At 45.5% G+C, this 22,741-nt stretch overlaps 1 protein-coding gene across 1 annotated transcript in view; it reads right to left on the bottom strand.

The window, feature by feature from the left end:
* The window catches only part of LOC311017803 (uncharacterized protein), a gene marked incomplete at its 3' end in the record, with an annotated part of 31,327 nt that extends 8,794 nt beyond the window's left edge, over positions 1-22,533 (bottom strand). Inside the window, exons 1-3 of the mRNA XM_084016380.1 lie at positions 22,163-22,533; positions 7,505-7,627; positions 4,807-4,932 (exon numbers count right to left, since the gene is read on the bottom strand). Of these exons, the coding sequence (XP_083872506.1) occupies positions 4,807-4,932; positions 7,505-7,627; positions 22,163-22,262 (349 nt within the window). The 5' untranslated portion in view covers positions 22,263-22,533. The remainder of the gene's footprint in view (positions 1-4,806; positions 4,933-7,504; positions 7,628-22,162) is intronic.
* Positions 22,534-22,741: the final 208 nt, after the last annotated feature.

The following is a 22,741-nucleotide window of genomic DNA, read 5'->3' as shown; positions in this document are numbered from 1 at the left end:
ACCACGGCGCCAGGTTTGAACCCGGACCGGGTGGGGAGGGGGGGGACCCGGGTTCACACACGCTGGCAAACTGGCTTTTGCGTGAACAAAACGTTGATGTTCCATAAACGGATGTGTTGCAGGAAGTCTCCGATCTTTTCATCTGCAGAACACACTCACACTCCGTTAAATCAAAGAAGTGTGGCTGACTGATTTCAAACTGGAAGCTGATGCATTAAGACACTTACAGTATTGAAGCTTTGAACATTTATTAGCTCCAGTGCTTCCTGGCTGCTCTGATCTGAACCGTGTTTCAAGCCACCGGCTCACATCTGCTATGCAAACATGATTAAAATCTCTGTTTGCTGTGGCATTTCATTCCTTCAGAAATCAGCAGGTAGAGATCAAATTCATGCATTTTTACGTAAACAGAAAACTAATTCATGCTTTGATTGGACGTCTTTCAACTTTGGGTTTTCCCAGGTAAGCAGTTTTTGATGAATCAGCACATCTTTCCTAAATGAAAAAAAACAACTAAAGATAATCCAAAAGAAGTGTGGAAGTATTCTAACAGAAGTGTCGGGTCGGACAGCCTTGAGGCTGGCGCTGACGTCTTGACGGCTCCCAGTCTGCCTCTCTAAGCCCAATCTCAGGCTTGACTTTCCCCTAAAAAAAGCCCTGCCAGTGGGCTCGGCTGGAATTGTTCATTTCATGGTGGATGGGACCGAACAATCCTCTTCAGGGAGGGGGGGGAGGCTAATGCACCAATCTCACAGACGTCCCTTTAACTCATCACTCCCCCTGAACTGTGGAGAGACTCTCTTGTTCCAACTCGATCCGAGCGTGTCACAACAAAAGCAGAGTGACTGCTAACTGGGGGGGAGGGCGAGGGCGAGGGGATTTGCATCCTGGGAAGTGAGGAGGGTTAGCGCTAAGCCACCCCCCAGCACCAGTCCTACGCTGGACTCCTCTGGGTGCGATGGGAGCCGGGGTTCGCCAGATCTCGGTCCGACATATCGGAGGAGTTAAAGGGCCGGCGGTTCAAAAGCTTCCAGGACTCAAACATGAGTCTGCTGGTTTAAAAGGAATGCATTTAAACATCATTCAGGAAAACCTCCTGTTTGATTAGGCAACCTTTTGCAACACGTTCGCTAAAGCAGAGATCTTCAACAGGGGGGTCCGGCACCCCTAGGGGGTCCGCAGGGTTACTGCAAACGTTATTTCCTCCAAAAATTTAAATATGTCCAAAAATACACCTTAACATACTACCTATAATAAGCAAAGGAGTACAAGAGCAGTGATACAGGCTCGGGCCGGCGATGACTCGAGATATTCTTCAAAAAAACACCACAATGTCACGATACAATTACAGCCATCAGCAAAACACCAAATAGTGTTAAACTGACGTGACCTTTTCTTCGCCGCCGCTTCAAAAAAAGGCCCGTTTCAGAGACGTAATGACATTGCTTTCATGTTATGGATCATGCTGCGTCTTTGGGGAAGGTTAAAGTAAAAGGGCGTTCATTTCCCTATAGATTGCACAGGGAATTGAGCACCGCAGGATCAATACAAAGCAAATCAGTGTTGGTCAATAGAAATCAAAAGAAGGGAACATGGCAGGGTTAAGCCTGTGTGTGTTTGATTGAGATGAATATGAGTAAAAGTCGTATCTTTTACAGCGTGGTGGTCAAACATCCGCTTCATTCAAGCCTGCTTTCTGTTTTCTCCCACTCTGCTGCATAAAGAATATCCTCATACATACATGTGTTCCACTTCCAGATAGGCGGTCGGTGCTTCGTGTGGTTATGAAGCAAAAAAAACACAAAAAAAACAGGAGGGGGCATTTGTGCAGATGCTTTGCGATATTGAGCTCCTTGAGAGCGTTTTAATGAACTAGCAATGATAAGAGGGTGTTTGGGTTTCTGCTAGGACCTCAACCAAAACACACAGGTCATAAATGTGGGGACGGTGGTGCTACAGTGGGGAGCTAATAGCCTTCCCCCGCATCTGGTTTTCATTCTCAAGAGGATGTGTGTTTTGGATTAAATTGACATTGATTCCTCTGTTTTTCCTAAGACTCTAAAAAAAAAAAAAAAAAAACCTTTACAGCCACGGAAAGAAAAGGAAGGCGTGGTGATGAAATGGCATCCCTGCCCTGCGATATAACAGTGGTGACAGTTATAAAAGATGTAATCAACTTCTCACACGCTTCACTTCCCCCCTCCCGCCCCTCCACTTCGGCGTGAGGGTTTTCAGGAGGGCACAATAGCTCCCCGTGAGGTAAATTATACAGCGAGTGACATCTCACTTCGGCAGCGGCGTGCTGTGATATTGCATCGCTTCCACCTTGCTGCCTCGCTGACATCTTTGTGGGATTTAGGGGGCAGTCGAGAGGAGAGGACCTCAGAAACCGGAGCAGAGTCGGGTTGAGGCGTTCATGCTCCGCCGCCCGCCGCCGCCGCTGCCCCGATGTCATTACGCTGCCAACAAATCACGGCGGGCAAACAAGGAAGACGGGGACGGGGGATGAGCATCACACACAGCTGAGAGAAACTCACGGACACCACCGAGAGTAAAATACGGACCACGAAAAGCAGCCAAAATAAAAGAACTTTGTGGAGAAACAAACACGAGAGTCAAGGAGCTCAAGACCTTCTGAGGATCAGGTGAAGGTTTTCCTCCTCTGCAGCACATCTGGTCTATAAGGGGCTCTGAGGGTCTGACCTCGTCTGGCAAACCAGCTGCTGGGGCTCTCTGCTCTCCGGGGCCAAGGGGACTAATCTTTTTTTTCTCAGGGGCCAAAAAGGAGCTTAAACCTGGAAGAAGGAAGCCGGGGCCTTAAACATGAAACCTCGGCTGTAGCTCGTCTCCTGTGTTTGTGCAGAGGATTATTTCCTTGAGCGGAGCAGAGCGGAGGCATTAGAATGAGTTTATATTCTTGAGAAAAGATGTTGTTGAAACGTCTCACGGCGAGTGCTGGATTTGTACTTGACAGCTACGCAGGTATGCACACATTCTCTGGCTGTGTCGACCCTGCTCACCATATTTAGATTAAAAAACACATTTACTCATTTAATAATGAATTAGATTGAATATGCAAGACGGCGTTTCAGGGCCACCGGAGAAAAAAAAACAAAAACAATGAGAGAGGGGGGCAATATTCAGAGAAAAAAAGGTCGCAAATTTGCAAGTTTATAAAGTAGCACATTTGCTTTATAAACTCACAGATTTGCTGCTTTAACAACCAGTATTTACTGTACGTGAGCTAACTTCGCATGAATGTACGCATTTATTTTTCTAAGTAACACATCACGGGGGGTTGTCACACCTTGTGACGTATTCATCAGAAAAATGTAGCAAATGTGCTACATTATAAACTCGCAAATTTGCTACTTTAACAACCAGCATTTACGCGAGCTTACTTCCCATGAATGTACGCACTTATTTTTTACGTCTTACATCACGTGTAACAACGTCAAGCATCAACATCATCACCCTAAGAAACTTAACGAGGCATTGTCACGTTGTGATGTAGTCATTTGAAAAATAATAGAAAAAAAGTTGCAAATTTGCGAGTTTATAAAGTCGCAGATTTTGCGAGTTTATTAAGCCACAGATTTTGCGAATTTCTAAAGTCGCAGATTTGGGAGTTTTTTTTAAATTTTTTTTTTTTACCTTTTCTTCTCTGAATATTGTTGCCCTCTCGGTTTTTTTTTTCTACAGTTGCCCTAAAATGCCGTCGTACATGAGAGACTTTGTGAGAAAATAAAACATGGCAGGGGAAGAAAATAAAAGTGTGTTTGGCTGTAACAAATGAAATCAAAGTTCTATTGATGAGATGAAACCGGATACTGCAATCACACACCTGCATGCAAGCAAGGCGGGTCAGCCGATCCACAAGCACAGGAAATGATCCACTCAACTGAACGCAGGAAAAATAGCTGTAAACAGTACAATAAGACACTCGGGGAAACACGACAGCAGCGACGAGTCACAGCATGTTTGTATTATCGATCTGGAGATGTTTTCTGTTTGTTTTCCCTTCTTCCACCTTAATCCCGCCATCGCCAGGGAAACCGATGCGCTGCCTCGTCGTGTGTCAAAATAAAAGCATCTTCTTCACAGCGAATCACCGCCGAGTGCTGGTGAGTTTCTCTGTCATCACTTCCCCTGAATGTGAAATCCGCTGCAGCTACGAGGGTGAGTCGGCTTTCAACGTCAAGAGCTGAGGTTGTTACCAAAGAGGGAGATGATTTCTGGGGGGGAGGGGGTCTGACTGGGGGGTTAAAAACAAAATGAAAGAATGTGGGATGGTAAATGGGGGGAGAAGGAGCGGGAGAGACAGCTTTGGGGGAGACGGGTGCATGATGTCTATGTTTAGCAGCAGGAGGAAGATCAGTATTTTTTTTTTCCTTCTTCCATTTCATAACCTTTTAAGCGTAATACATTCTCTGTGGGGTTAACATGAATGGCACACTGGTGAAATATTAAACCTTGGGAAAGTATGAGCTCCCCGCTCAGGGTCAAGCTCTTCATAAATTCACCACTTTTCCTCAGACTTATTAAAAAAAGAAGAAAAACTTTGTGAAAATAAATTCCGAGACTACCTGCTATGCAAAATGGCTCAAATAAGAGCTCAGGAACATATATTACCATCCATGATGTGACATTACACATGCAGGGAGGGAAATTTATGCAACCGCATGACTTCTGTCAGAGCCTCAAATGTGACATGCAGTTTTAATGCATGTGTTCTCCTGACAAAAGCTGCTTATATAACGCCATTTTCCTGCATAATTAAGGCAGCTGCAGAAAAAACACACTCACCCAGACAGTTGTGTCCATCATGAGCCAGGCGGAAGCCGTCGTAGCACGTGCACCTGTAGTTCCCCGGGATGTTGATGCACTCGTGGACGCAGCCGCCGTTGTATTCGGTCGCACACTCGTCCACATCTGGAGGACGAAGACGCACAAGGTGAGAGCAGGAAACCTCAACCAATCAGGAGTTCAATACGAATAAAAACAGTTTTCACGTATCAGGACGTATCAAGAGGTGGGTAAAAATATCGATTTCAATTACAAAGATCGATTAAAAAAAAGATTCATGTTTAGACTTGTGAATGCAGTACTTTATCCTTTTTCATTTTATTTTCTATATTTTCAGTGAATTTCATGGGAATTAATAAAATGGAGAGGCTGTTTTGAATGAAATATGTTTTGACTCAATTTGTCCTCTGATCAATATCATCTGATGTACATATACAGGTACAGGTTTTCATCTTTATTTATATCGCGATATTGTGATATCGTGATACGTATCGTAAGGTTCTTGCCAATACTCACCCCTAATCAGGACCTCTACAGAGTGCTAATCAACACGTTGTCCCTCTCACAAAAGGAAATTCTTATGAGCTTTAATCTCTGCCCGAAAGCAAATAAACTTCTTCAAACAGGAAACATTATTTTTTCAAATCTGTGAGTGAAATTAGGGACGTTTGCTACAATACGGAGAGGGATAATGATCCGTTTTATTCATTAGAGCTCTTGTGAGGTCAAACAGGGAAGAGTGTTAGATCACCAGGTACTAATGTAACCCCGTACATCCCAGAGCTTCACTGGATTTCAGAATAAAAGCCTCTAAAATAGCATCATGCAGAATAAGGGGAACAAAAGCTACAGAGACACAGAGAATTAAGTCAATTGTGACAATCTGCAGATATTTGTATGGAAATGTTCATTTATACATCCAAAAAGACATTATTTAAAGCCAATGTAAGAGATAAAGGAATCTATGTTACATTAGTTGTGACATTACAGGCTGACTGTTACTGCCGATACTTAATAACAGGCTGAGACGATAATCGATGTGACCCTAAAGGTCATCAGTCCCGGTAGCTAAAACCCAGCAAATGTGACACACTGACAAGGAGCGAGGCTGCAGCTCGTCATGACAGCCTGAGAGGAGCTGTCTGTTACGGTTACGATGACGGGCCGACACCAAGGAGAACCGCCGCGCTGCGACTCGGCACTTACTGGCCCATTTAGGGGCCGATGATCCCGGGTCTTGGAGGCCGTCTCCACTCTGGACTTTATCGGAGCTGACAGCGGCGGGACGGCGCTGAAACAAAGAAACACTCTCCACTTCCTCTCACGTCTCTGTCGTTTCCAGATCGCAGCACTCAATCAAACATCTCGCCTTTTTTTTTTTACTGCTCTCTAAACCTGGAACGACTCCACTAAATAAACTACGTGATTTTCCTTGAATTCGTGTTTTGCCCTTGTCACGTCCTCCTGTTTGTCCCTGTACATCTCAGGGAGGTTAAAGAACAGAAACAGACAACAGAAAGATGACGGCTAATTTAGATCGTATGGAACCAGTTGAGAGGTAAAATGCTGTTTTGAGCATGTGGCCAGACATTACACATTAACCTTAAGGCAGAAATCCTTCCCTGTTTTGGTTCCATCCCTCTGTAGCCCAACAAGCAAATACTGTCCAAGGCAACACAAACAGGGAAACTTGGAAAACACCCACAATACCCTTCTTACTTTCACTGAAAGCACATGAGGGCTCTGTAACTGCCGGTATGAACCAGGAGGAATCATTACAGCAGGCAAAACCTGCTCCAATGTCCATATGAGCACCTGATGGACAGGATTTAACATTGTGAACCAATCGTTTAATAGTGTTTCAGATAGAGACTCAAACCTGAACCACAGACTATGAAGATGAGCAGGGAGGAAATGTGGATGAAGCAAAGCTTTCCTTCTGCTATTGTCTTGATGATTTCTGCAGCAGTCAGACAGCTTGTTACCACTCGTTACCCAAAGCGCTTTGTAATTCTGCATTATATACGTTTATATGGTACAGTACGCTTGTATCGGACCTCGAGGAGCCTTCGGCTCACCTTCAGGTTCAACGGAAACCCAACCTTGCACATATTTTTACAATAGATTCAATAAAGCAAACTTTTTATGAGTCACAGGCAGGAGGCCATGAAAAACACTCAGTGAAGTAAATGAAAGAATAATAATAAGGAAATAAAAGAAAATGACATTGTGAAATATGGTTTTGTAATAATACCACTAATAAAAAATAGTGGGATATAATGATCCGGGAGGCTTTGGGCACATTGAAAAAAAACCCTAGAAAAACAGACTTGTGTCTGACAGTCTGCAAGGCCTCCGCCTCTGGCAGTGGAAATATCCCCGACTGCTTGGCAGCGCCTTCCGGCCGCCGCTTTCAGCCGCTATCTTAACTCTCTCCTCCAATACGTGCAGGAAATACACCGCTTCGTTTCATCACAAAGAGGAAGCGCTCTGCCAGGCCTTCCTCCGTCCGCCGAGCCTCTCCTCCTCTTCAGTTTTACAGCGTAAGAGTTACGTTGAGTCTTAATAACCTGGAGGCTCACGCTCCCACCGATGAGGCTAATGGACATTATTCCTAAACTTCAACGTACTGTTAAAAAGACGGGGGAGCAGAAGTTTGAAGCTGAAAACGAGCACATTAATCCGTTAAAAGCGCTACCTTCGCAATGTTTGCCGTCGCCTTTATAGCCCGACTTGCAGATGCATTTGTATGACTTCAGGGTGTTCTGGCAGATGGCGTCGATGCTGCAGTTGTCGAGCGCCTCGGCACACTCGTCCACATCTAGGGAGGAGAGAGAGAGGCATGTAAGTGATTGTACTATTAAACCACCCAATACAAAGACAATGAAAGACAATACACATCATATGCCAGAATTGAGTTGTTAAACCTGGTTAACCCACTTGGTTTTGCCTGCAGAGACCTTTAACGGATAAAAATGGTATTAAAAAAAAAAGGGGTAATGGCATTTTGAAACATCTGAATAGGAATTTGAAGGAAAAAACAATAGAGATTTATGGCTCCATGGTCAATAATGCCAGTATGGATCCGGAGACCAGAATAAAAAGGCAATAACAACAACATCACCATCTCTCGGGACACGCTGCTAACGTTAAAACCTTGAAAAATGACCAACAAAACAACGCCATCTGGATGAAAATACGCCACATTTGAGCTTTTAAAACGTACAAATCTGAATCGCTCAAGGCCGGACTAATGAATGACATTTACACCCGACTATAGTTTTCATAGAATAACAGATACGGGCAGATGGAAAATAGCTCCATACGAATAAAATAGGTAACTGGATTGAGTGTGAATGATAAAGAGAGAATGGAGATGGATTTAACCAGAAGCGTGATCAGGTTCGGCCCTCACGGAGCCCCTAATCCCAGCGAAATCCCAGTTAACTAGCCCAGGTGTTTAGGATTACCCCCCCGTGCACAGGGGAAGGGCAGATTAACAAGGTTTACATAGCTTCCAATAACCACTCTTATCAGAAGCCCTCTGTAGGAGCCGGCTGATCCCACTGGGAAATGACCTGCAACCTAAACCTCTGAGCTTAGCATACGGCCCATCTGCCTGTCGCTGGGTGTCATGAAGCCGGCGGGGGGGAGAGGGAATCTGTGTCACAATATTGAACCTTAATGTAACCGTTAGAAAAGGCCGTTTCAGCAGCTTTAAGGCAAACATCACCACGGCAGCTAGTTAATGCTTGGAACACACAGCCACGAGGTCACATTCACACTCGTCCTGATACCATTTCGGATGCTGAAGAACTAAATCGGGACTCATGTGTGACCACACTTGACACCTAAATTCGACCTGCGTGATCGGATAGTGATCAGATATAAGAAACGGCTGTCAATTGTTTTTATTTCCTATAAATTCTTCTTCATAAAAAGGCCCACGTTGTTGTTTTTGCTGCTTCCTTTCCCTCCCTGCAATATTAGTAGATTCACAGCTGCTAACAAAGCTCCACTTCTTCACAATAAAAGTCTCATATAAGTCATTTAATAGCTTTTATTTTGAAAGTTGGGACGTTCAGACAGCAGGTCTCAGCAGAGATCCCATGTGTGTGTGGGTGGGGGTGTAGCGAGACCTGCGTTTGATAAAATGACGGGATCGAGGCCACGTTCTGTCCACACCTCAGGGAGACCCGAACTCGATGAGCGCCACACCGCCACCTCGGCATGAGGGCCGGCGGATCGGACGCCAACGCCAGCAAACATCTTATCTTGAGATAAACTTGAAAGTTAAAGTGTCCTGGAACGATCGGACGACACAAATCGAAAGGACAAGTTTAACCACGGCTAAAAAGCAACAATGTTAAGTGAGAGCCATAATGAAACAACATCTTCCAAGTTTACTTCCAGAAGTAAGAAAAGCCTCAAAGAATCTGATATCTGTAATGAGGCAAATACCTAGGAATCCAGCCCTGGTCGTCCAAATGTAATCTCTATAAACAACAACACTCGTAGTCCTGTTGACCAATCAGGTTCGAGCAGGCTTTGAATGCTGGTAAAATGTCCGTGTGGAGAGCAGAAGAGGCTGAAATACAACCTGGGAACCCAAAATCTACCGTCCAATGAGGATTTAGATTTTTCCGATTTTAAAATGAGTCGTAAACTGGCGCATCGTGAAACATCGTCTCTTAACAGCAGTCCCACATCTCAAGTTGCTAATCGGACTGGAAACAACGAGTATAGATCGGAAAAGGGAAGTCTTGGCGTAGATTTGGTTCCGAGAACACCTTTTCTTTTTTAAGGATCTATTAATGTTGGATCTTCAACATTTGATGAAAGGTTATGGGTTCACCGACGTGCTTACTATTCCACCTGAGGTGACGACGTACATTTGCATATCAATATATCCAACAGTTAGAAACATTTTGCTAAAAGCCCCTAAAATGTCAAGTTGCTAGTGGGCTCTAGAGGGAAAAGTCAAACTCGGTAAGGATTCATCCTCTGGGGACCATCAACATTTCAACGTGATTTCATCACAATCCATCCAACGGTTAAATATTTGAGTCTGCACCAAAGCAGCGGACGTTGGCTTTTAACGTTGAGGAGCAAACATCGGAGTCACACCTGAGACACCGATACGACCAAAGGTGGGTCCAGATAAAGTGATCCAGACTTTCCTGCCGTTATGTAATGCTGTCTCAGATTTCGGTGGAGTATAATACCTGGGACAGTTGTTGTTTCTCTCCTCCAAGTTTCCACAAAGCCACTTAGCGATGCTGGATTCATATCATGTGAGAACAATATGGATTCCCCTTAAGGAGCTCTTTTCTTCTTCCAGGATAAAGCAGGGAAAGGGCTGTGTGAGGAAGTGTTTTTCAATAGCGGAGGGCATTAATCACGACAAAATATCGTGTCTTATTGTCAGCGTTTGCTCGAGGGCCAAATTCTCTGTTGTAATTAATATTCACTCTGACAGAAACTCAAAAGATTCCCTCTTTTCATCTCGTTATTTAATGTTCCCATCTGGAGCGTCGGCTCTTCTTTATCGTACCAGTCTGAGACACACACACACACACACACACACACACACACACACACACACACACACACACACACACACACAAACACACACACGCCTAAGGTCGGGAAGTAGGACTCAAAGATTGACAGCTTAACGCGTCGGCTGAAAGGTTAATGATGAAATTAAAACACCAAATAAAGAGTGCAGAATAACTGTCAATTATATTATATTACGTGTCTGTTTATGCCCGACCTCGTTATTTTCTTCTTCTTTCAAACTTATATCCGGAACACTTTTGGAGATGATGTATATTCAGTCGTGCGTGAGTGCACATCTCTGTGTGTCTGTCTGTCTGTCCACAGTTCATCAGCCTCGTATTTCTGTCCTCATGTATGACTGGAGCTCTAGTGGTCGTAGTCACACTTTTATTGACAACATATTTGATTTATTGACTCATTTACTATGTTTACGAGCCTTAAATGGATGATATGTGATCAACAGGTTTGGACAAGTGTTCCAGCTACTGATTACAGATTGTTCCTCTGTTGTTTGCACTGGTAGATAAGACGATTCCTTGCATGTGTACGGTACTATCGCTGGTAGCGGTATACAGTCTATGAGCAATGACAGTTTGTGTTCAGAGGAGGCATCAAACCCTCAACCTCCCCTTTACTTGCTGCACTTTTCTAGTCGCTTTTGCAGATGATATATTGGACTGTGTCTCTAATGTTATGCAACTGCCATGATACATAATGACTTCAGTGAACATTTAAATATTAGATAAGAGTGCAGCAATGCATGTAGGGTTTAAAAGAAACAACACAGCCTCAGTTAAACACCTAACTTATGAGACCAGTGAGAAACTCGTTTACCGAAATCTGGAAAATCACAGGAAATCACTGGAAATTCCAAAACTTTCCATTTGAGCTGCATGACATGAAATAAATAACAAATTAAGATCCCGGCCCACAAACTACAATAGTCCGTGTCCGTCAAAGCTAAACGGTTTCAAAAATATTCACCCATAAAAAAACGTGACTGGGAGCTTTCCAACAGACAAAGAGCTCCATGAGCTGGTTCCTGTTGGAGAGCCAACATGTCTTTGCCATGAAAGTAAACATGTCACAATCAATACACTCTTTGTATACGCTTGTGTTCGGCCCAGAGGACCATCCTGGTAATTCACTCACGCCCAAGATGAAAAGATTGTGTTCCTTTCATTCTTTTGTGTTGAGGAATCAAAGTTGTTGGGAACGAGTTAAGGCAGGGGAGGACGAACCCGGCGCTTCGAGACAAGGATGAATAAACAAAGTCAAAACAACAGAAAGGAAGAAGAAGAAAGAGATGTTGGGCAACGCTCCTCCGGGGGGAATGTGTCATTTGGAATATCGCTGCCGTTGCAGCCCTTCCTCTGGTTCATGCACTTGAGCACATTAAAGCCACAAATAGCTCGAGTCTGCGTTTCAAACCCACTGACATTCTTCAGAGTGCAGAATCCGATGATTTTTGTTGGATGACAACGATAATGAAGCTTGTTTTTCTCTCCTCTGGAACCCATTCAGTCCGTGCTGTCTTCTACGCTCAATAAAAACCTCACTAAATCCCTAAATGCCTCATCACATGCTCTTGACTCAGCAAAGCAGACTTTTTTGTTTTGGTTTGGGAGGCGGCGGTATATTGATATATAAACGGGATTTTATTCTAATTGCATTAAAGTTTGCTGGATAAAACATCCACAGGAGATTAAAGTCCCAGTGGGCAAGTCCGGCGGATGGAGGGCACTCTGTCAGATTTGGAATGTTTCCAACTCTCAGGCCCCTCCCCCACGACCACCGAGCTCCTCCCCCACGACCACTGAGCTCCTCCCCCACAACCACCGAGCTCCTCCCCCTCAACCACCGAGCTCCTCCCCCTCGACTCCGTGCCCTTTGAAATCCCTTTGAAACGCGGGTCCGATGTTGAGTCTGGTTTTATCACGGGCACCGTCGCCCTCTTTCTTTTTTTCCTTCTTTTCCACCGGTGTTTTCTTTTCCTTGGTTGTTTTGGACCTCCTCGTTTGGGTTTTTAACGAGGAATTGGAAGCTTGTTGCTACTTCCCTCCGCCTCCCCCCTGTGATAGTGGAACGACCCGAGGGGGGAGGGGCTCTGTGTGTGCACGAACACAGCCCTGCGTGCTGATTGGACAGGATGATCCGGGCGCTGTTGATTTTTGCAAAACAAACAACAGGCTCTACGTGCACGAAGAGGCACGCTTTTTTTTCTAAAACCGGATGATTTATGTTGTTCTATCGGAGCGTAGTGTCGGCTTCAGTGAATATGATCAGAAACATGTTGCCAACTGGGACTTTAATAGGAAGGATACTGAAAAAAAAGGGCCATTAGTCCGTTTCTTCTGAAAGTAGAAGCCTGCTGGCTAAGGGCCGCTGGCCGTGGAGGTGAGACCCTGTCAGAGGTGCTTTTCCTCCCTGATTTATGACACGGCCGTGGGATAAGCAGTGTATTTAGCCGGCCGGACCGAGGGGGTGTTAGAAGGAATAAAAAACTCGGAGGGGAGAGCGCGAGTGTGTGGGAGAACTGTAAGGCCGAAGGCGTGTAGTTCAAACATAGGGTAATGTTTACTTTGAGTGTTGAGACCCTCGCTGTTTGCTTTGCCCCAAACCTGCCCCCCCACCCCCCCACCTCACCTCCAACCCATCACTTTTCCTTCAGATACAGAAATAGACTAAGTGGAGCTGGGACGCCCAAAGGTGTAGCTTTACTCGCGCTGCCTGCAGCAAAACTTCAAAATAATAGTCAAAAAAAATATGGACCAGTAATTCATTCAGTCCTTTTTCTTTTCCTGCCATGATTTGACGCTTTTATTGGTTTTTAGAGACAAAACATTCTTGTTCCACAAAAGCATTTTCAGATGAAATCCCTGAAGTTTTGTGGAGGAGGAGGAGGAGGAGGAGGAGGAAGGGTGCCGGGTTCAAGTCCATAATAAGGTCTTCCGTGGATCACAGCGTTTGTCATACTGCGTATAATTACAAAGGAACAAGTACTGTAATTATCGTCTTAGAACCACACTTACACTATACTTTGGGTTGTGGCGGTGCAGGATGGGGTCAAGGTAATTAATTAAGGCAGAGCAGAACACTGAATGGCAGGCATGTTTGAAGACTAGATTTAAATGAAGAAATAAATAATAATTTGGTTTTTTTCACATCTACTAGCCCTATCGGGAAATCCAGAATCTATAAATGTGCAAAAACAAAATGTTTCAGACCTCGATTCTGCAGAGAATAAATAAACAATAAGCATAGAGGGGGAGCCATGATAAATAATGTAGTATAATGCACAACACATGACATTAACACTATAGTGAACATGGTGCTATATATATATCTGGTGTGCACTAATGAGAGGAAGTGAGTGTGAGGTTGTGGAGAGGACAGGAACTATAGCTGGACGGTGCAACATTATCTCAGCACACTGTGAGAATGTTTCAAACTGTGCAGGGCAGCAGACCATCCACCCCCGAAAAAAGAAATGGTTTTGATGAAATGCAGACGTCAACATTAACACCCCCCCGCCTCCTCGGCTAATGAAGGGACACACTGTTGGCCCGCCAGCAAGCCTCTAAAAAGTTGTGAATAAAAATATCAACTGCTTCCATTCGGGATATTTACACTCATCCTTCACACACTCTAAATGTTTAGGAATCATGACCACTGACTGATCCTGTGCTTTCACAAAACTGGGATCACAACTTCAAACCCCCCCGGACCCCTCCCTGCTGTCCACCAACCGTGAAGCCTCAGAAGAATCTGCAGCCAAAAAGGGAAAGTTAACAAGAACATGCAGGCTGAGTTTAAAGGGGGGGGGACGACACTAAAAGACAGACAGGACTCCCCTTTTATCACTTGTTTCTATTGATCGTCCATTAGTTAACAATGACAGTCATGACTCAACCTGCTGGTTGTACTCTTAAAGGGCCACGCCACCAATTTGAGACATGATGTTAGGTTACTGATGAGGGAGTACTACTCAGGTCAGGGAGTACTACCAAGGTCAGGGAGTACTACTCAGGTCAGGGAGTACTACCAAGGTCAGGGAGTACTACTCAGGTCAGGGAGTACTACTAAGATCAGGGAGTACTACTCATATCATGGAGTACTACTCATATCATGGAGTACTACTCAGTTCAGGGAGTTGTACTCAGATCAGGGAGTAACTCAGGTCAGTGAGTACTTCTCAGACCAGGAAGTCCTACTCATATCAAGGAGTACTACTCCGTTCAGGGAGTACTACTCATGTCAGGTAGTACTACTCAGCCTGCCAAACAGTAGTAAAACGTCCTGGAGGAAGTGTGATTTAGTTGTAAGAAAGAAAAGATGTTTTTGAGTTGCATTGTGGGAAATGTAGGTTTTGTGTATTTTTAGTGTCCGACCCATATTAGAGGCTTAAAGTCTAGATATCTCGACTTCTGCTGCAAATATTTGGCCCCAACTTTGTAGAAGTGCAACAGTGAACGGCCGGAGTGCCTCTTCATGTAGAAACAATTATTCTCTAAATTAATACTTTGGATCATTCGACTGGTTTCCCCTCCGAGAGCCTGAACACATCCGGGGCACGATGGCTTGCTTCGGGTCTGCAGAGTAAATTGCTGCATTCATTAAAAAATCAAATAAATCTCCAACTCTCCAAATGAAGGATGGCGATTCTCTGGGATCTTTGATGATGACAGAGCGAGCGTCTGGTGCTCTGCCCTTTCCTTTTAGCATGTGTGGCCTTAATAGACACTGACTCACAGACCTCCGGACCACCTCCAGAAGAAAAACACTTATTACAGTAATTAAGTGAATCATAGAGTAATACTGAGCGAGCTGACATGACACGCTCCCGAGTGTCAGAGGAATAAAAGATAACAGCGCTGAATAATCCAGCAGAACTTGTAACCCCCGAGGAGCAAAGATATTCATTTGTACCTTTCAAAAGGTTTTTTTTTTCAACCGATTATGACTTCTTGGCCTCATGCAGCATATTTTCTACCCGAGGAAAAGGGCGGCACTTAGTCCAGCTGTGTACCTTATATTTATACAACCAGAGCTAACTGACATGACACTCTCCCCTCTGCACACAGCAATTACATTCATTGGCGGTCGCTTTAACCAGATACGGGCAGCGACTGTAAAGATGGCAAAACGCGGCAATTACAGCACAAGTGTGATATTTTTAGTTGTTTCCTGTCAAACTGGAGGTATAAAGTGAATGGTTCTCTGTGTGCGAGCGCCGTGAAGCGGGGCATTAACGGCTGGAGCTCAGAAACGTGAACTCAGCGGGGCCTTGGAGCTGACTGGATATATAAATACATATATATGTGCCTTCGTTTAAAAGGCGACTTAATGGACTTAATGCTGGTTCAATGAGACTCCGTAAAGAAGACGACAGGAAATATTAAATCTCAAAAAAGGGGTGGCACATTTTGCCACTGGAAACCAATAAAATCAAATAAAACATCAATAGAGGGTTAATCAGGTGACCTGCATCCTGCCTGAGTTGTACTTATAATCCATCCAATTGTCGGATCTTGATGATTATTCTCATAATCTCAAACATTAACGGATTCATCATGTTTGAAAACAGCCAATCTACCTCGGCAGAGCCCAAGTTTGCATCTTAGTCAAACCAAAACCCCAAATATATGAAGTTTATTATCAAATATGACACATAGAAGCCTCAGGACCTCACAAGGTTTGGCATTTTAATTCAAACATGACAATTAAACAGTCGCCAACTAATTTCTTCACGATGGACTGATCAATTAATCATGTCAGCTGTAGTTTGGAAGCCATTATGATTGTGATTATTGTTATTATTGAAAACTACAATTAATGTGCTGACATTTAAACCTCCGGAATTTCCAGAGAGGCGTCTCAAATCCTCTTCCTGCTGCGAAGTTTCCCCTAAAGACTCTGGCCGTCCATTATCACATTCTTATGTTTCTTCCTGTAATTAATGCAGCATTTGTTTGTATAATTATTAAAATATGAGTGTTGACAGTTTAATTTTAAAAAGTGCTCTCTTCCAGCGATGGACACCTACTTATTAAGACTAATAGTTGACACGTCAGTATGAAGCAATATGAAACATTACACACTAAGAATGCACTGTTCTAATCTCACTCTAAACATATATAATATCACAGTTTATCAGGTACTTTAGTCACTGCAGCAAACTGTGTTAAAAAGGGCTGAATGCCTGTAGAGCAACGATTAGTTGAGTTGAATCAACAGAAAACTATTTGGTTGATCAATTAACAAAAATATCTCCTCAAATTTGAGTATATATATTAGTTTTCTGTATCGTAACCTGATTATTTGGGGTTTTGGACTACGTTACAGTGGCCTCTGGGAACCTTTTCACTATTTCTAACATTTTATAGAGCAAACGATTAAATGGGGAAATGAATCCGTACATTAAATAGGTAATAAAAGCCATGAACAAACAGTTAATCTCCAGTCTAAACTATTACAGTCTGCAATAAATAAACCTATAAATATGTGGTGATTAAACACTGGAGGGTCACATGTGTTTGATTCCCATGCCTCTGTCCATTGAGGAAGTCTCAAATTCATCAGTGAAGTCATCCTTTCTACCCAGAATGCATTGGCCAGAACTCACCAAATAAATAACTTCTTCTCTCATCTGGATTCCTTGATGTATCGGGTTGGATTTTTCCATTACTAAGCAGAATAAGAGCATTTCCTTTCACTCGCAGCAGTCTCTAAAGCTGGCGCTCACCATCAGGAATGTAAACACACAAGTCTGTAAACAAGGCTCGCTCTGACCCCCAACCCCCCTCCCGACAAACGCTGACCACCGCAGACCAGCCTAATGATGTCCCTCACTGACCCCCCCTCACCCACCCCCAAACTCTCAAAGAGAGACTCGCCCCCCCATTATTCAGCCGAGAGGTCACAGAGGGGAGCGGGGAAGAGAGCGAGGAGGAAAGTACAGACTGGGAATCGATCCGGCTCATATCTTCTCCTGGAGGTATCCCCAATAATGCAACGGGAAAACAAACGTGTGCTCTCTGGGTTGATTAATGATCTAAGAGGGACGACACCGAGGCTCCTCAAACCACCGGCTTGTATGGAGGGCTGGAGGTGAGTCTGAGACCGGGGGGGTCGGCATGCCGTCAACACTGACTCCATCCTCCCCCGACACCAGCGGGATGTTGTCAGCACAGCGCCGCATCTGCACAGAGAACAAAGGCCACCGCCGGAGCCGGAGAGGCCGGGAGGAAGAGCTCCTCATTTTAAAGCCACAGCTGAGTGACTCGTTTGGAACAGATTGTTCGGATTAAGGCCTCGATAAATGAACCAGGTCTGCACTCCTTATTCCCGAGTGTGAGGGCTTGAATGCTTGGACACCGGCGTCGCATACAAAGCAGTCGTTCTCGGGGGTGCGGGGGGAAGTTTGGGTTACTTCTCTGCTTTTTCCTCTCTCTTCCACAGCAGATCTCCACCTTCTAAAGGAGGTGACGGCGCTGGCTGCAGATAAGGTGGTTTTTCTGCTCAACAAAAGACTGCGACAGGGGCAATCTCAATATCTGATGGGTTGCTCCCGGGGATCAACGGGTTAACGTTTGTTTGAAACCGACCGGACATTCGTACTGCAGACGGAATCGTGTGAATCAAGTATATATACGCATGCAGACAATGAGTAGCACAAATATAAATGGATGCAAACGGAAGGAAAAGCAGAAACGGTGGTCATTCTGACCAGTCACGCTGGTTTTTAAACTCCGATCTGTTTCCAGGCAACAAGCAGCGGGTTTGCTTTCGAAGTGCTGGCAGGTCTCGTTTCAGCCAGTTAGCCAGTCTTTGCTAAGCTAACCAGCAGCTAGCAGTAGCATTACATTGAACAGTAATAGAGATGAGCTAGAGATGCCGCCATCACCTTATTTTTCCTGCAGGTACTGATTGTTTTGGTTGAAAGTGAATCTCAGCATTAATAGTTTTATTTATGAACAATAAGCTGCTAGTGTTCGTAGGTGAAACAGGCCATGATTCACTCCAAAATCTACTTTATATTGCAACAAAAACACTGTCAAACAACTGTATTTATTCATGTTTCTCGCCCCAAAAACTAGATGTTAAAAGATGACATTTGTCCCATTGGGATCGGCAAATAAAAGTACATTAATGCTGATCTCCGATCTAGTATTTCTACTGAATAATGGCTGATGACGTTTGGCGGACGATCAATCCGGGGCATCCGAAGTCCATTTCATCCAACTCCAAAAGAGTGTATCTTCTAAAATATGGACTATTCCTTTAAATGAATGCCAGAAACCCTTCATGCAACGCTGATAAATCTTAATTTCCTACAGAGAAAAGCAGCAGTAACTCTTCATCCTTTCACTAGAGTGGAATAATAACCTAATAAGCAGCTTTATTGACCAAAATACTATGAATGGATTAAATGCTAATCATTTGGAAAGATTCTTCATTCGGAGACCTCGAGTGGGGAAGTCACATTTCTTAAGGCCAGAATCTTTTTGCCACTCTGTTGCAGAGTTTTACATTCCAGCCACGAGGATGAAAGTGATCAACTGTCCAGAACGAAGAAGGAAAGGCCCTGCGGAACGCCTCGGGTCACAGCGTGAACCAGACAGCTCCCACTTTACATGAGCCTGTAAACACGGTCCGTACCGAGCTGCAGCTCGGCCACACCGAAAAATAAATCTCCACTGTCCCAGTTTTCTCTGTGAGGATTCCTCCGTCTATAATACAGCCTCATTCTGGGAAGTGAAAACACTTCTGCACGCTAAGTGCAATCATTAATATCCAGAAGATCACTCATCGCGGATCAAAGCCCATCTCGTGTTTTCACCACTCGAGTAAATGCCGAGATAATAATCTCTCTGCAGCAACACGTACAGCGTTGTGGAGCTCCACTCCTCAGGCAGATGCTTCCCGAGTGGTGAAGCCGGGATTGATCCCCCTTCACCCGCGGGGGGCTTCCCCCGAGGCGCTCCCCGCCTTCAGACGCTCCGATCGGAACGAGACTATCTGACATATCTGCTGCAGAGAGACAGGCAGGCAGACAGACAGGCCGAGACGGGGAAAAGGGTGTTTCTCTGCTTTACATCGTGAGAAGTCACAAATGGAAGGAATTAAAAAGGGGACTTTGGTTCAACCACTAAATGTGCAGATTTGCAAAGTCCTTAAAGTGGCGATCCTCCGTGGTTTAAGTCCTGGTTGGTTTAGAATTCGTATTTGAGTGAAAACAATAGATTCTGGAGTCTTTTGTTGATACGTGGGCTTCATGTTTCATCAGAATTGTGCGTGTCAAACTGCAAATGTCTAAATATTGCAATGCTTTCATGGGTGAGCCGTCACGTCGCCTCCTTCTGATAACAGATAGCAGACATTATTTGGATGAAGATCTCCCAGATCGCCCACTTTAACCTCTCACAGCATCCTGATGGAGGACGAGAGGAGTCCCTTTTTCCCCTGGCTGACCTGAATACATCTTCCATTCGCTGGCTGTTGAAAAAGATTGTTCTCCGGTACCTTGGCGAGGCGAACAGGGACTTTTGCGGAAAAAGGCCCAAGCAAGTCCCTGAGGGGAACGGCTTGACAAATACCACTGCAGGAGCTCGGCAGGATTCGGAGGGGAGGAGGAGGGAGGAGGGGGTAACGGCGAAACCGCACAGCCGGAGAATCGAGAGTGAAGGTGATGAAAGAGGAGCGCCAAAGTGGTGTCAAAACGTTAAAGCGAGATGACTGGCCATGTGCACAGAAGACAGTGCCGCAGTCTCCGTCCGCCTGTGTGGCTTCTCCTCAGAGAAGTTCAAGGCCACGGGCGGAAAGAAAAGCCCCATTTAAATGCTTCTTTTATGTGGCTTCACGTACAGTTTCAAAGAAGTGTCCGAATGACCACAGCACATACACTCTCTCGCTAAACACACACACCAGACCTGCAACACATCCAGCCTTCTATCAAGAAACAAAAGTGGGCCGGACAGGACGGAGAGGTGGGGGGGGGCAACCCAGGGACAGAGGGGAGCTGTGCACGTCTTCTTCTTTTTTTTGTTGCTAAAATATAAATAGCACACAAGCTGACAGCAAGCTTTCCGGGTGTAACGCAGTCGTTGCTTATGGCCGACAGAGAAAAGGAAAAAAAGCTACTTCATTAAGTGCAAAAGGAAAGGAAGCGAGGACAAAGCAGACAAAGCAGGAGTTTGGGTGAAAAAGGAAAAAAAAGGGGGAAAGGGGTGAGTGAGTGTTGGGGGTGGATGGATGATTTTGGGGGGTGGGTTCTTCTCCTTCCTTTTCCAATCTCGCTCATAGTGGAGAACTCGGGGCGGCATCTCTTCCACGTAAGCCTTCGAGGCCTCCACACTGCCAAGGCTGCTCGGTTCCCACAGTGTGGTCCGCCTGGATCTGGTCTTCCCTACGCTCAGGCTGGCCTCGCGTCTTTAGACCCCCAGGGCCCCGGAGCAGAGGTTACACCAACATAGCCCGAGCCACGGCATGCATGTCAGCCCCACACCAACCGTTGCCTTGGTGCCGCCGCATTAACCAAAGAGCTCCCCGACTCCGTTCAAGGGGAAAGTGATTTGCCATGACGTGCACGGCTCCCCTCTCTTTTCCCCGCCGAGGAGCCTCGTCTCTGGCTGGCTGTCTGTCTCTCGCACCCTTAATCTCTTCCCGGTTCCTCCGCTCTCATTTTTCCCTTCTTTGTCATCCCCTCCACCACATCCTCCAACCCTTCCCTCCCTCATTCCTTCTCTTTCCCAGAGTGACGGATGCCGTGATTCGTCCGACGCTCTCGTCCGCAAACATCTGCATTGAATAAATAATCCAGATTTCTCTCTAGTTTTCATGTTATTTGACAAATAACCCAGATAAGGTGGACGGGGTACCGCCGATCTGGAGGGGCAGCCCCCCGAGTCGGGGTCCGTTCAAACAGGTGCACGCCGTTAAGGCAGCATTCCACGCCACAAGCAAGTGTTGTCCATGTCCAGGGAAATTAAGTGAGAAAAAAGTAGTTCTAATTGCAAAATGTAAATATTGAGTTTTCCCACAAGCGGGGGCAGACCACCCAGGATGCAAAATAGTCACCCACCCCCTTTCTCTCTCTCTCTCTCTCTTTTTGCCTCGTCGACCGCCCGAGAGATGTCTCTCTCTCTCTCTCTCTCTGTGTGTGTGTGTGTGCGAAAGATCACGGACCACAATCAGCACTCACACACAGGAACCGTGATGTGTCTTTGCATGCAAATACTTCTGGCAAGCTCTCGCCCTGGCATTTGCATTGTGGGAAAATTAAGTGATGAAAACCCTGGAGGAGGGGTCTTGAAATTGAGCGTGTAGCACCGTGTCTGTCTTGTTCCCTCGGTGAGGTGGCGGAGGGTTTTTCTGCCCTTTAGTGTGAATGAAGGCGGCGGCGGCGGCGTCTGACAGACTCCTCCATGTGTGCGTTGCAGGCCGGTGTCAAATACTTTGTCTGGTCTGCAGGAGTCTACGCTACAAATCACCTGCAGGATGAGCTTACTGTTCACGCTGGTCTGAGGACCAAAAGGCAACCTGGGAGCACTTTTAATAACTTTGAATTTAAGCAGAAACACGGATCAGACACCTGCTTGGATTCAAACTCCCCCCAAAAAAACTTCACATTTCTTGCTTTTAACTTAAATTCAACTTCCACTTGTTACAACTAACCGAGTGTCATCATCAGCTTTTTTTTTTTAAATCCACAAGCATCTCACAGATCTCCCACTCTGAACATTCCCAGCCATCAGGAGTGAAAAGAAAAGAAGAGCGGCTCTTCTTCACGTACCTTGCGTGCTCTTACTTCCTGAAGCTGACTGCTGGACAAAGGCGACCAGGCACAGACCTACAAATCCCAGACTCGCGCGGATCACGGCGCGCAGATACATGTTAACTTTCCCCGGAGTTCAACACGAGCACTTTCTAACGATCGGCGATGCGCCAGAGCACATACGGTGCGTGCGGGAGCGTGCGCGTGCGTGCGTGCGTATGAAGGTCTCCGGTTATTCCCGCTGATAGCAGACTGTGCGATCCTTCTTCTTCCCTCCTGCTTATTTGACTTCCAAGTGATCCGGCTTGAGGACGGCCCGACGACGCGCAGCGGGGGAAGGCTTCTCTGTTATCATGTTCCGAGCCAGACCAATGTCAATTTAAGAAAGGGGGAGAAGGAGGGAGGGAGAGAGAGAGAGGGGGGAGAGGGAGAGATGGAGCGGAGCGGCGGGGTCTGAAGGGGGAGGAGAGAAGAAGAAGACGCGTCCGCGCTGCGCTCCGGACTCCTCCGCTGCTCCTTCTCTCCTCGGACTCCCCTCCCCTCCTTTTTTTTCCTGCGGGACTTTACGCACACAGGTGCCGGTAGAGGCTGAAGGTG

Source organism: Eutrigla gurnardus, assembly GCF_963514095.1.
Source record: "Eutrigla gurnardus genome assembly, chromosome: 8".
NCBI classification, from domain to species: domain Eukaryota; kingdom Metazoa; phylum Chordata; class Actinopteri; order Perciformes; family Triglidae; genus Eutrigla; species Eutrigla gurnardus.
Note: the sequence above shows the minus strand (reverse complement) of the source record. Positions and strands in the feature narration are given on the sequence as shown.